Source organism: Charadrius vociferus, unplaced genomic scaffold, assembly GCF_000708025.1.
Source record: "Charadrius vociferus isolate BGI_N301 unplaced genomic scaffold, ASM70802v2 scaffold450, whole genome shotgun sequence".
NCBI lineage: Eukaryota > Metazoa > Chordata > Aves > Charadriiformes > Charadriidae > Charadrius > Charadrius vociferus.
Genome location: NW_009646931.1, coordinates 2,956,515 through 2,971,746, shown reverse-complemented (window position 1 = coordinate 2,971,746; position 15,232 = coordinate 2,956,515). Strand labels below are relative to the sequence as shown.

The 15,232-nt window shown below is 37.5% G+C and overlaps 1 protein-coding gene across 1 annotated transcript in view; it reads left to right on the top strand.

The window, feature by feature from the left end:
* SPEF2 (sperm flagellar 2) overlaps positions 1-13,025 on the top strand; it is a gene marked incomplete at its 5' end in the record, with an annotated part of 91,589 nt that extends 78,564 nt beyond the window's left edge. Inside the window, 4 exons of the mRNA XM_009894715.1 lie at positions 3,383-3,556; positions 6,709-6,897; positions 7,030-7,152; positions 12,942-13,025. Coding sequence (XP_009893017.1) covers positions 3,383-3,556; positions 6,709-6,897; positions 7,030-7,152; positions 12,942-13,025 — 570 coding nt within the window. The remainder of the gene's footprint in view (positions 1-3,382; positions 3,557-6,708; positions 6,898-7,029; positions 7,153-12,941) is intronic.
* Between the last annotated feature and the right edge of the window lie 2,207 nt (positions 13,026-15,232).

Here is a 15,232-nt window from a genome sequence, read left to right as displayed (position 1 = left end):
ACATTTCTGAGTCACTGACAATGCTGAAAAGGCAGAGGTTCTCAACACTTCCTCTGCTTCTGTCTAACAGCACTGTTGGCCCCAGTCCTTGGGAGCAAAAATCCAGGTTGATGAAACACAGACCCACTGTCAGTGAAGGAAGAGTTGGTATGTGAACTATTACAGGAGCCTGACCTCTACAAATCGGTGGGCCTTGACAATATTCACCTGAGGGTGTTAAGAGAGCTGTCTGATGTTGTTGCGAGGCTGCTCTGCATAATCTGTGAGAAGCTGTAGAGGTCAGGGGACATCCCAGAAGACTACAGTCACCGTGATCTACAAGAAGGGCTTAAAGGAAGATCCAAGAAATAATAGGCCCATTAGTCTTACTTCAGTCCCTGGGAAAGTTATGGAACAAATCCTCCTGGGGGCTATCAGAAGTCAAATGAAACACATGACTGGGAAAAGCCAGCATGAATTCAGCAAGGGAAAATTGTGCTTGACAAATCTGATTGCCTTCTACAACAAAGTATCCTGCTCAGGATACTGTCTACCTGCATTTCTCCAAGGCTTTTGGCATGGTTCCCCACAGCCTCCTCCTAGAGAAACAGCTGTGTTATCATAGAATGGTTTAGGTTGAAAGGGGCCTTAAAGATCATCTTGTTCCAACCCCCCTGCCCTGGACAGGGACACCTTCAACGAGACCAGGTTGCTCAAAGCCCCATCCAACCTTGAACGCTTCCAGGGATGGGGCCTCCACGGCTTCCCTGGGCAACATGTTCCAGTGTCTCACCACCCTCATAGTGAATTTTTTTTTTCCCAATATCTATTCTAAATCTACCCTGTTCCAGTTTGAAGCCATTACCCCCCATCCTACCACTACATGCCCTTGTAAAAAGTCCCTCTCCAGCCTTCGTGTAGGCCCCCTTTAGGTACTGGAAGGTTGCTATAAGGTCTCCCTGGAGTCTTCTCCAGGCTGAACAACCCCAACTCTCTCAACCTGTCTTCACAGGAGAGGTGCTCCAGCCCTCTGATTGTCTTCGTGGCTCTCCTCTGGACCCACTCTAACAGGTCCATGTCCATATTGAGAGCTCCAGAGCTGGACGCAGTACTCCAGGTGGGGTCTCACAAGAGTGGAGTAGAAGGGCAGAATCACCTCCCTCGACCTGCTGGCCACGCTTCTTTTGATGCATCCCAGGATACGGTTGGCCTTCTGGGCTGCAAGCACACCTTGCCAACTCATGTTGAGTTTCTCATCAACCAACACCCCCAGGTCCTTCTCCTCAGAGCTGCTCTCAATCCATTCTCCTCCCAGCCTGTATTTGTGCATGGGATTGCCCCGGCCCATGTGCAGGACTCTGCGCTTGGCCTTGTTGAACTTCATAAGGTTCGTACAGGCCCATCTCTCAAGCCTGTCCAGGTCTCTTTAGATGGCATCCCTTCCCTCCAGCATGTTGACTGCTCCACACAGCTTGGTGTCGTGAGCAAAGTTGCTGAGGGTGCACTGCATCTCAACATCCATGTCACCAACAAAGATGTTAAACAGCACCGGTCCCAGTACCAACCCCTGAGGAGCACCACTCGTCACTGGTCGCTACTTGGACATGGAGCTGTTGACCGCAACTTTGAGTGCAACCATCCAGCCAGTTCCTTATCCTCCGAGTGTTCCATTGGTCAAATCCATGTCTCTCCAATTTAGTGACCAGGATGTCACGTGGAACGGTATCAAATGCTTTGCACAAGTCCAGGTGGATGACATATATTGCTCTCCCCTTATCCACCAACACTTTAACGCTATTGTAGAAGGCCACCAAATTTGTCAGGCATGATTTGCCCTTAGTGAAGCCACATTGGCTGTCACCAATCACCTCCTCATTTTCCATGTGCCTTACCAGAGTTTCCAGGAGGATCTCATCTATGACCTTGCTAGGCACAGAGGTGAGACTGCCTGGCCTGTAGTTCCCTGGGTCTTCTTTTTTAACCTTTTAAAAATGGGGCTTATGTTTCCCCTTTTCCAGTCAGCGGGAACTTCACTGGACTGCCACGACTTCTCAAATATGATGGATAGTGGCTTGGCAACTTCATCTGCCAGTTCCCTCAGGACACGTGGATGAATCTCATCAGGTCCCATGGACTTGTGCAACTTCAGGTTCTTCAGATGGTCTCAAACCTGGTCTTCTCCTACAGTGGCGTTATGGTCTAGACAAGTAGTCTGTGCAATGGGTGGGGAACTGCCTGCCAGGCAGCAACCAGAGGGCAGTAGTAAATAGCTCATTTTCAATCTGGCAACCTGTCACAAGTGGGGTCCCCCAGGGACTGATACTGGGAACAACACTCTTTAATATCCTCATAAGTGATCTGGATGATGGGATCAGGTGTACCCTCATGAAATTTGCTGATGACACCAAACTGAGTGGCGAAATGGAGTCTTCAGAAGGGAGAGCCACCCTGCAGGAACACCTGGATGGGCTGGAAGATAGGCTAACAAGACCTTTATGAAGTTCAACAAGGAGAAGTATAAGTTCTCGCACCTGGGAAACCATAATCCAGGAGTGCAGCACAGACTGGGATCTAGCTGGCTGGGGAGCAGCTCTGTGGAAAGGGATCTGGGGGTCCTGGTGCACAAGCTCAATATGAGTGAACAGTGTGTTGCTGCTGTGGCAAAGAAAGCCAACAGGATGCTGGGTTGCATCAATGAGGGCCTCACCAGCAGAGATAAAGAAGTCATTATCCCACTCTAGTCAGCGCTTGTCAGGCCACACCTGGAATACTGTGTTCAGTTTTGGTCTCAGCTACACAAAAACGACGTGACCAGGCTGGAGAGGGTCCAGAGAAGGGCCACAAAGATGATCAAAGGACCAGGAAGCCTGCCGTATGAGGAATGGCTGAGAGAATTGGCTTTGTTCAGCCTTGAGAAAAGCAGGCTTAGGAGAGACCTTACCACCATGTTCCAGTATTTAGAGGGTGGCTACAAGGAAGATGGAGACTCCCTTTTTACAAGGAGTCATATGGAAAAGACGAGGGGTAATGGTTATGAGTTACTCCTGAGTAGGTTCCGATTGGACACAAGAGGAAAATTTTTCACAATGAGAATAATCAGCCATTGGAATAATCTTCTCAGGGAAACGGTGGATTCCCCAACATCGGACACTTTTAAGATTCAGCCGAACATGGTGTTGGGCCATTTTGTCTAGACTGTGATTTTGCCAAGAAAGGTTGGGCCAGACCTGGTATTCTGTGATTCTATGATTTGTCTTGATTTACGCAGCCTTAACACATTTCTAAAGATAATATGACTTACCAGCAGTTGTTACTTTATTTCATCCTTTTCTCCAGTCTTTGATTTGTATTTGATTAATTTCCACTTGCAGAAATTAATTTATATGTTTTTGTCCTTTTATAGTTTTTCTTCAATTTATTTGCTGATACCAGAAAAGATCCTGCTCTGCTCCACTATACTGAGATGCTACTTTATTTTGCCTCCCATTCTGATCCAGTTGAAGGTGTTTACAGAGCCCTTAGCGTTGCTACTGGAACATATATTCACAGAAAGGAAGCAGCTTCCCTTCCATGTGTGGTAAAATATTACAGTAAAATATTAGAGAATAATAGTTGTGCTTCAAATTATAAATTAAGTACACTTCTGTATATTTTCTTAGTCTGGGTAGCTCCAGTCCTTACAAGTAGTTCTGCTGACTTCATGGGAACTCTGCAAATAGTTCCACTGACTTTGGTAATAATACTCAGAAGTATTCTTCCAAAGGTCTGAAAATTTTTTTGCCAAATAATAATGAAAGTTTAAGATATTTACTGGTAACTACTCCTTGTACAGATGAAAGGAGGACATTCTTTGACCTAATCTTAGACAATTAAGTCCAGCTATCAGCCCCCAGGAATTAGACTCTAGTGTGACTTTCAGTATTGTTATCTAAAGATATAAAACCTGATATTATAGCTGGTCTTACTTTCCTTCCAACTATGTTTCTTTGGGGTATTTAGAAATATATACACCTTTGTTGTTGTTTTCAAGTGATTTGTTTTATCTGTAAATCAGAAGGATTAACAATTAATACTTAGTTTCATATGAATTTTTTTTTTTAATTATTTTTAGAGCCATGATGAATGTATTGTCACATCAAATAGAGCTGGGCTTTTGAACATTGTTAGTATTTCTGGAATACATTGTTATTTTTAAAGTCTCAAAACTACCAATAGTGCATTGCATGCATCAGTTACTTACTACTGAAGTATAAGTCATTTTTGAGACATAAAATATTTATCTGTACATGCCTTGGAAAGAGCTCGCTCTTCTAGAAAAAGTGTTTCACTATGTTGTCACAACCACAGTGACTCTAGCATTTGCCCAATACTTAAAATACAGTTGTACTCTCCAGAAACAGTATAGAAAGGGCGTTATTCTACCATATATTATAACCCAATACATATTCATAATTATATTTTATCACTTCAAATGACAAAATATATTACTGTATTCCCCTGTGTCTGCTTTTATTTGACACAACAGAGTTTTTGTCCATGGGAAAGATTGAGTAAGACAATTTCCTTTTTACATTTCATAGAAAGAAGGAGACCACAGAAGGCTCCCAGTTAGATACAGTAGGTCTGAACTTAGTTTCCCGTATTTCAGTGGAAAGTTCTAACTCTGAAAACATTGGATATAAAGCAACACAACCTGTTCTCCTCCTTACTGTTTTCTGCTTGGTTTGACCTGTTTGATTGGGACTTTTTTAAGATTGTAGGTAACTGCACTGGCATTATCACCTATGTGTCAACAACTTCTTAAGGCTGTGAGTCATAGGTGAAGGGAAACATTTCCCTTCAATCTAGAATTAACGATGTATCTCTGAGAAGCAAGAGTTATACCCCATCCAAACTCAGAATTTCCTCATGCTTAGTTTCCCACCCAATGTATTGGCTTTGTGAATCTGTGCTATGTCTGATGTATGTCTCACAAGGGCTCACAATACAGACAGTTTGTGGGCCCCATTCATCTTGGGGATTTAGAAACCTAGAAATACCTAAGAATTAGATGGTAAATGAACATCTTGCATGTGTCAGTTCTCTTGGGTTCTCTTTGTCTTTATAGTCGTCTTTTACCGTTTGGTGCTCAGAATTGCAGGCTTGATAGAACATAATTTTAATCTTTTCTTTGTTCTTATGCCTTGTGTTCCATATGTGTATGCTTTAACAATAATGTTGAATACAGAAAAAAAAGAGAACAAATAAAATTCTGTTCCACTGAAGTGAACGAGTTCTCACCATTGGGTTCAGTAAAGCCAGCATTTCATTCATTATATTCAACAACCACAAGGGGGCCAAAAGTGAATTATGAGTTGGTATTGTGTCATGTTTGAGTCAAGCTCGTTCAAATAGAAGGACATATATCTCCGAAGACATCCAAAGTAGTTTTCAGCACCAAATTAAGAACCTAAATCTTTGTCTACCTGTGGCTGTTTACATGTAATCTAAATATCCCAGTTGTCACTACAGGTACTGGAAATCTAGTAAATATTATCAGTTGGATATTGATCAGTGGAATATAAAAGAGCTATCCTGCTCATCTCAAAGAAGTTTTGTAACACACCTTAGATAGATAGCTTATAAATAGGCACTTACACAGCAGCACCTAATTTAAGTTGTCTCTGCTCTTTTTCTTGTTCTGTTCTGATAATTGTAATGACTTCTCATTGATAGCTGCCTACAGAAGTATGTCTGAAACTTTAATGATGTTAATAGAAGATCAGACAAACATTCTGGAAACTTACATTTACTAACTTCACAAAAAAGACCCTTTCGCTTAAAATGCTTAGCTTTTAAGTCTCAATAATTTTGTTATTGGTTGTGTAGATCTTATAGCTAAATGTAAACGGTAGTGTGAGATAAAACCTAGGTGCCGATATTTGTGTAACTTCCACTGTTGAGTGTAAAAAAAATGTATCAATGACTCTGCTCCTCCTGTGTTGAAAAAAATATATATTAAGGTCTAAGACATGTAGCCCAAGTGTGACTGTATCACAGCAGTCTCTCCCTCCTAATGAGGAAAGAAATAGTATGTTCAATTAAATGCAATTTCCTGTTGTTCTTAGTGGTTAGTCTACGCAGTGGCCTAATCAATTAAATGCAATTTCCTGTTGTTGTTAGTGGTTAGTCTACACAGTGGCCTAACCTAGTCAAAGCATTGTTCAGTTATGTGAGGTCCTTTCTTATCTCTGTGCTCACAAATCTTTACAGCTTTTTTTTTATTTCTCTTTGGCCCTTTCTAATATCAACAGAAAGAAACAACATTGCTTGTTTATAGTAAACTTCTAATTTTCCTATATAAAGCCTTTCTCATCTTTTTCTGTGGGCAGCTGGTAACTGTTAGCCAAAATAAAGTTCTTGCAGGGACTCCTTGATTTGAACTATTTTTATGTTTTGTTGCTCTGAAGAGTATTAATTTCTCAGTGGAATGTTGGCCAGGTTCCCGGAAAAAGCTGTTTATTAAATTTCTGCTAAAGCCAACTTTATGGATATCTCTGGATTCTCAGGATCTATTCCTTCATCCTATAGTTCAGTAAGTAATTTTGTAGGAGTTGTTGATTTTTGTTTTCTAGGAACTGAAGTTTGGAAGTATAATCCACTGATCCTTAATGCATGTCTAACTGAAACAGATGATCTACTGACAGTCTATTTATCACCAAATACTATACCTATGCTTTATTTTCTTAGGCTTTTCCTTACGCCAACATAGTGCCAAATAAGAAAAATTTAATAGAAGATGAAAAAGAAGTCTTGAATTACACAGGTGAAGGATTAATTTCAGTGGCAACTCTACTCAAAGTGTTTCATACTGGAGGAAGTAAAGATGAAGATAATCATAGATTTAGTAATCTGGAGAAGGAAGGCAGCTATGATAAGGTAGGATGGTTGAATCAAAGAAGGTTTTGTACCTTGCATTGTATGTTAAATAAATACCTGCTGCAATCTTTGCTTTTCCCCAAATTTTTTTAAACACTTAATAAATTGACGACACACTATTTTTTCTTAAAGCTTTTCATCAAAGTATACAAAGAATTAGGCAGTGAAGATCTGACACCCATTCTAGTTGCACTCCTTTTGAAGCATCCTTTCATTCAAGAATTAATCAACAGGTATCAAGAATACAAGCTTCCTGTAAGTATTGCTTTCTGGGACCAAGAGCTTTGTAAGTACACATATTGAAATTTGCATTATCCCGGAAATGTAAATTTAATTAATGTAAATGTAATTCATTTAGATACTGCCAGTTTGCAGTGTAGACCAGATATACAGCATAGCAGGTAGTAGATTTGATCAGTTGTTCTGTTTTCCCTAAAAAAATCTGTCCATCAAAGATTGCACTGCTTTCTGACCTATTTTCTATACCTGTCTTGCTGGCCTATAGCTGCCTACAGGTTTTCTACTGCCTTATCAGGTGTGGCATTGCCTTTCCCCCCACCCATAGGAGGGAGTCTGCTTGAATTATCTTCCCAACAGGATCTTACTGCAAGACACTATGGGATGTGTGATAGAATACATTCCATCCCAAGCCAACCAGGCTGCAGAAAAGGATATGCAGAGGTAGTACAGGTTCAAATGTTCTTCCCTGCCATATTCTAGAGCTTCCCTGTTTATGCACTTCTGTTTATATGTGCATTTAAACAGTGGCACATAAGGCAAGTTTGGGCCAGAGTATTAACCTATAAAATGTGTCGAACTATGGCAAAAATATGTTATATACAGAGTGTAAGAAAATAGCATGAGACAAGATGAAAGGATGCTACCATTCTCATGCACAAAGATCAAACATCAACAGTCTTCACCAGTTTGAGATTATCACCACCAAGGGCACATAGTGTCCCACAAACTGTAAATCTCAATAAGATACATGATACTCCAGGAGTAACTCGCTATTTCTTAATTATATTCATCACTTGTAAGAAGTGAAGGGCCTAGCATTTATTATATGACTCATGATCATTGTTAGTAAAAGACAAGATATAAGAATAAAAGAATATATTTACTCTGTCAAAGTAAGGGTTAAAAATTTATGTGCTATAGAAGGAAGATGTACAAAAGGAAAATGTAAGACGAAGACGACACAACTGAAGGCTGGAACTATCAATGGGTATCTATCCTGCCTATGTTAATGGCTCGGCCAATTTGGGAAGATAGACACCATTGAATGTTAGGTCATTCCTCCCTTCCCTTCCCCATTCTTTCTTCTTGACCCTTTTTATTTAATTGTGTACTGTATTTATTAATCTGAACATTTTTTCCAACTTCACTGAATTTTTTGAAGACCAAAACATTTCTTAAACTAGCTCTCCATTCTATACATGATCCATCTCAAGAACTGTTCTTTACACAAATGCCTCACTGACTTTGCAACATTTAACATAATGCAAGCTCTGCATGAAGACCTGCAACCTAAAGTAACACTTAACTACAGTGTAAAATGAGTGATGCCATATGCATATACTCTGCTATTTACAGGGAGGGGAACTTATTTTTAAAACCTTTTCACACTAACCAATAGCCAAATATCAAGAGCACAGCATCTATCAAAATTTCTGATCTTCCTGTACCACTTTCAGGAGGAACTATGGTATATAGCTTAGATTGTAGTATATGTTTAAAATTCATTAGCTACCGTCAATCACCGGAGTTATCTGTGCCTGGTAGGATATGTTCAGGGCCATGCAGTTAGAAAAATTGTCAGTCAATGAGAAAAGGTGTCATTGAGAAACTGTTGTATATGAGTCTTGGTACTAGCTGAGGGTTTCATTGCATATGCTCTAGCCCAAGGGAGTTTCCGCAGCTTGCCTACCAAAGACATATTGGTATAATTGTATTTAAATAATATACTTTTCAACATGTTTGGCAGATTCATTTGATGCCTGTATCTCCTGACTTGACAGTTAGATAATGCAGAGCTTCAGTTTTTGTTTGTAATACTTATAATTTCCTCTTGCAGGGGGTTCTACTGACTGTATCTCAAATACAGTGTTCTATGGTTTCTATACATAAAAAGAGAAGATTATATTCCTTGACTGTACTAGTAAATGCAGATTGCTGTTTTATGCATGAAATCAACACTTCACAGTCTTACTTTCAAATTCTGACAAACTGGGGAAGAGCTAAGACCACAAGTTCTTACTCAACTTTACAGCAAATTATTATATTCAGCAGCAAACAGGCATAGAGACCCAGTGGTCATTGGTTTATGTAAGTTAGGATTCTGGTCCAAAACATATGTACTCCAGGAACAGTTTTTCTCTGACAGTTCTTCAAAGAACTATATTTTGTGAACAGGTGAACTTTTTTCTTCCCAAAGCATTTCCAAAGTAAGTTAACAATATTTAGTATCAATTCAGAAATTGTCCTGAGACTATAAAAACCTTTATAAAAATGAAATTCAACCACAGTGCTGTTACTTTGAGATCTTTTACAAGATAAATATAGCAAGTTAAGGTGTGGTTTCTAAGGTTAAAATGTTTCTACTGCTGCAGTCATAAACAGTGGAAAATAAAATATTTTGCTGAAAACTATAAATGGAATACCTAGCTTACGATTTTTTAAATTTGAGTTAGGGCACCTGATTCCTTTGGTGTCTTGATGACCTGTTCACTTTTAACCAATAAATTCATGATAAAAATATTTTCTCCAGGTGAGACTTATTCTTGTCTTTTGAAGGGAGTTTGTTTTCTTAGTTCATATACCAGTGGGCTGGCAACATCCTACATGATGATGACATTTCTGTTAGCCTCAGTACAAATGCTAACAAATGAATAGGTTTGGAAATTCTGTTACTTTTTCATCTGACCTTTTCTGTCCTGATTAGAAGCCTTTCTGCTCCTGAGTAGAGCTTTCAAGTGGTTTGCCATTATCAACATATTTTTTTCACTTATCAGATGAAATTTATTCTTTTAGAATAATTAGACCACAGCTATATGTGAATATGTGCTTATGAATACACTTCATTACATTCTGAATAAAATTGTCTTTAAATACATTTAATAATAAATGAGAGAATATTTTTGATAGACCAGCTGATTCAGATGGAAGAAGCAAGCAGTTCTGCTTTTTCCACTGCATAGGTTTGTCTGTTAAGCTTGTCATCTTCAGGTCTGGTATTACATTTTGTTACAAATTTTGCCTTCTTTCACAAAACTGTCACAGTAATACAGAAACAATGACACATATTAGTAACTCTGCATTTTGATGGTGATAAATTTAGATAAAGAGTCTGGGATAGATTCTACTTCTATAATTCTTAATTATTGCATTAATCTCTTATTTTGAGTGGACTACATTCTTATAATTACAGAGGATAACAAGGTATTTTGATGATTAGTATTCAGTTTGTTGATATCAAAACTATTATGCATTTGACCATATTATGTTACATTTTTCATCCTGCTTTCAAATCCTGAATAGTCCTTTTTAGAAAACTTCAGTTCTGAAGATAGGGATATCACAACGTAGTTCTGTGTGTCTGTGTTTTGCATACATGTAATGTAGGCCCTTGCATCAAGCTTGTTCCTTCTAAATTAATTGTCATATTATTACTGCTGTTATTCTTGTTGGTTTTGTTAATCATTTGAGTAACACTACTCAGATACTCATTCAAATAAAAGGTTCACCGAGACAGGATACTAATAATGTGTTAACATGTCTTTATCAAAAACCCATTTGTTAGTATTTTGAACAATGATTACAAAACCTGTTTATACACACAGCAGTCATTTAATATTACCCAACTCAACAAACATTCAGAACTCTATGTATCATTTAACAAAGTAAAAATGCTTTCTGTCTAGGGAGAGTTCATACGGATTATATTCATTAAGGCTTATGAGGTGGACCATATAGTTCAGAGTCAATGCTTCAGCAGAAAAAACACTGCTGAATCACTGTCAGCTCATAGACAGTAGTTGTAATACGAAACTTGAGAAGCCTTTTTCATGTGGTGTTTTAAATGTCCCAGTGTGCAAGAGAAGGAAAATTTAACTCAGTGTTTAAACACCTAGTTTAAAAAAGAGAGCTATGTTTTGCTTCTCTTTATCATGTACTCCATAAAAAAAAATCTTAGGAAAAACAAATATACATGAAAAATAATGTTTCTTGCATTAAAATAAAAAGATAAAATCTCTATTCATGTAATAGAAACACTATGTTTTTTTCATTAAACACAGACACATCAAATCTGTTGGAGTACTATTTCTCCAGTGTTTTGAGGTTATTTAGTTTTGGCTTCTTCTGCAAAACCAGTAGTTACATAAATAAAATCTGTCCAGAGGAAGTTTTTTTTTTCACTTAACACATACTTAAATGCTGTTCTATCATTTTCTTTTCTGCATCAGATTATAATTTTCAATCATACCATTCCTACTTTTAGACTGATATTTAACATATATTTCTGTGGCATTGCTAGAGCGTAAGATTTTCACTTCACACACACATGAACATGGTGATAAAATTGGATGGTTCTCTATGTATCATTTGCTCCACAATGATCGATAGTAGCTCTCTCAAACTTATTTTTTACAGGAACATACACTTGTACTTTATATTTAGAATGCTCATAATAAAATTCATGTTGTACCATGCCAGAAGTGCTTCAGTTTATTGAGATCCTCATCTGCTTCGTGTGGTAATGATAAGTACTGATAATGAACTCACTTGAAGGTTCCATTTGCTAACATTTACTTTTGTCAAACCGGAACCGAAACTCCTTTTTCTGACTCAATGTGCTGAAAAAGGCCTCCTTAAACTGAAGTCTTTCTTAGACTTAAAGATAAATGTAAGTACTACCTTCTATAACAAAGTACTGGTAAAATTATCTTTTAACATGGTTATTCTGTGTTCACTGAAATGCTCCTGGTTTTTTGCAAGGCATGTGAGGCATCATTACATACAGGCAGTTTCTGCTTTTGAAAAAAGGCTGTATCTTCAAAATATGCACAAAATACATATTGGAGTATGTATTTGAATATAAACTAATTTATTTTATAAAAATTCTGACTTCTAGTTATTCTCCTAGAGGAAAAATGTGTTCACTGACAAAACCAGAAAATGCTAGGACTTTAAATTACTACTTATCTTTGTATAAACATTCAGCACCTTATTTTTTTAAATCAAAAAGTCCTTGTTCATCTTACTTACACAATGGATAACATTGCTGAAGTTGGCAATAAGGAAGATTGTGCTAATACAAAATGATTGAAAATTACAAATCAAACAATGTTTTCTTAAGAATGCAGAACTGCACAAAAAATTAACTAAATCCAGGTATGTATTATTCCAAATGTTAGTTACATATTTTCTTCTATTTCCATTCTCTTGAAATGTTGTTTAAGTTCAGCCTGAAATATGACATGCAAAAAAAGAAACTTTGTTGAAGAGTTTGTCTCTGTATGTTCTGAATAATTTTTGCTGGTTTAAACAACAGTCTTAATACCTCGTTTTACTGATAAATTTAAGCCAATGCTTAAGATCTCTGCTTACTTTAGGAATTGCATTTTAACTGTAGTTTTGTAAAACCGCTAAAGGCAATGATGGTTTGTGGGTAACATGAAAACATCATCTCAGTGATATTAGTGATACACAGCAGGAGCTCTTTTAGAATTTGCCATGAAGAATGTTCTTTCTGTAATTGTCACTGTATGTTTATGTTTTCATTAGTGCACTGAACATAAGTAGTGCTAAAGCTGAATGACAGTGTTGTTTTTAATGCCCTTCCAGAAGACATCTTATGTAACCTAGGGAAAGTGTAATTTGTAGGGACAAATCTCTGTTGAAGTTAATTTTTCATCATAATCTTCTAGTCATTAGCTAGAAATCTCACCCCATGGAAAGTCAGGCATTATTATTGCAAGTTTTAAGGTAGATCAGGCTGTGCCATTAAATGACCTTTTACCTTTTCATTTTCCTTTTCATAGGATATTAAAATCTTTCTCCAGAGATCTGAACAAGCACAGTCAACTGACGGAAAGAACACCACGTGTAAAGACATCAATGTATGAAAAGCTGTTGTTCATGAACATTAAGAAATGGCGTTTTTTAAGTTTGTAAGAAATGTATCTTATTTCTCTCATCTTCTCTGACAGGAGGAAAGGATTGTATGTTTATTGTTGTCAGAGCAAAATCCCATTGCAATTACACATTTTCTGTTATTTTAAATTAAAAAAAAAAAAAACACAACGACAAAACAAACAACAAAACAGAACAGGGAAAGTTATGCTTAGTTCATATTAAATAACCTGATGATACTTCTAAATAAAATTGACCCAGTTTCTGAACTTAAATAGAGCTGATAGTGTGTTCATTAGTAACTGGTATAAGAAGATAGTATAAGCAATTCCTGTAAATGAGCTAACTGGTCACCTTTTATTATGTATATAGTTTATTAATTCATTAATTTTTAATGAATTAAATGCTGTAATCCATTTATTTTAAAAAACATGTTATAATTCATAGCTAATAAAATAAGTAAATGAAGACACTCTTTTCTCTAAGATCAGGGTAAACTACCAAAAGGACATTGTGTACATGAAAACGGAGTGCTTGTTGACAGCAGAGATGATGAATCTTTGTTATCCCACCTTTCTATTTCTAACCTTCCATTAGACCTCAACTCTGCTACCACCCACTGACAATCTGCAGGCATTTCTCCAGTGCAGCCCAGGGGTGGGGGTGGCATAGTGTGCTGCCCCCCAGTAGCCTCCCCTCCCATCATGCTGCACTGAGCAGGCCCCAAATGAAGCAGTACAGTAGGCGCTACGCCAACTGTGGTCCCACTGCTAATCTGCACATAATATCGGTAGTCACTCGAATTTAGTGGAGTTCGGCACAACTATTTTCAGTAATCAACTGAAAGTCCTTTTTCAGATGGCACAGTGTATTGAAGGGCACCGTATATACTCCATACACAGGTTTCATGTGTTCATGTATGATAGGCGTTTGTCTAAAAATCTCTCTGGCTCATGATGACACCTAGCGGATGATGCCTTCTGTGGCAGATTAAGCAGAGTCTTGGTAAAACACTCACATTTACTGCTGAAGTGATTGTTTCTTTTTCTATATCCAGTCTGACTCTTACTGGCTTTCCTGGAATTTGTTCTGGAATACTTTTCTTAGAAATTTTCTTGTTAATAGGATGTTTGAGTTTCCTTGCAGTTTTACTCAACTTTTCTATTCTCTTGTGGCCAGTGATAGCTAACTAGAAGATGACAGAAACTATTTTTTCATGGAACTTTTTAACATAAATTTTAGAACACTCTTTGCAATTAATTCCTTTGGAATTCAACATTGAGATGTCTAATAAATCCTCAGGTTTCAGTGGTACTCATTCTTCGGATCTACAGTTTAAAGTTTTCTGAAGACTGAACATAGTAAGTAGGTAATCTTGTGATTAACTGAACTCGGTATACCTTCTAATTTGCAATCTATCAGCTGCCCAACCTTCTGCATTCTACATTGTCTTACTATCTTAGAAACATAATTAATAAGTAAATGCTTCCAAGATGCCTACTCATAGCTGAATACTGCTCTGTTATTCTGGGGTATTTTTTTCTACATTTGTCAGTACCCTGGTAGCAATTACGCAAAGCATTTAAAACTTCCTTTCCCTGGTTTGATTCAGCAAAGTACTCAAACATATGGTGCTCTCTAAGAATACAAATAGTCCCGTTAAAGTCAGATAACTCATAGGGAACCACAAACCTTTGCCCTTTGTTGAGAAGTGCTATCTGCACAAAATATGTTTATATGTTTGACGTACCTTTACTACTTTTTAGCCAAGTATGCATGACAGTATATTACTTGCATAACACTTGCTGATGTTCCTAACAAAGGTTTCTAAATTGCCTAATTGAGATATAAAACATGTATCAAAAAAAGCAATAGCAGCATACAAGACAGAAACTGGCATATTTATAGTTAGACAATGACTAGCAGACTACCTGTAAAATACATTCTGTTTTCTGTCGTGATAAAATAATAAACATTTTGTCAGATTTCTAGAGCTTGCTGATGTCAATAATGGCAGGTTTGTTTCTTTGTGGATTAAAGACAGACGAATTTTGAAAGGAAAGTTGGTAGTCTAGCGGTGGCAGATCAAAGCTTCTATATGTGATATACAAAGCTCAGAATAGAACCCAGTAAGCTTATCACTTCAGGCAAATAATGTTGTGTCTCTTCACTCTACATATTTTGTTCTAACCACACTGGC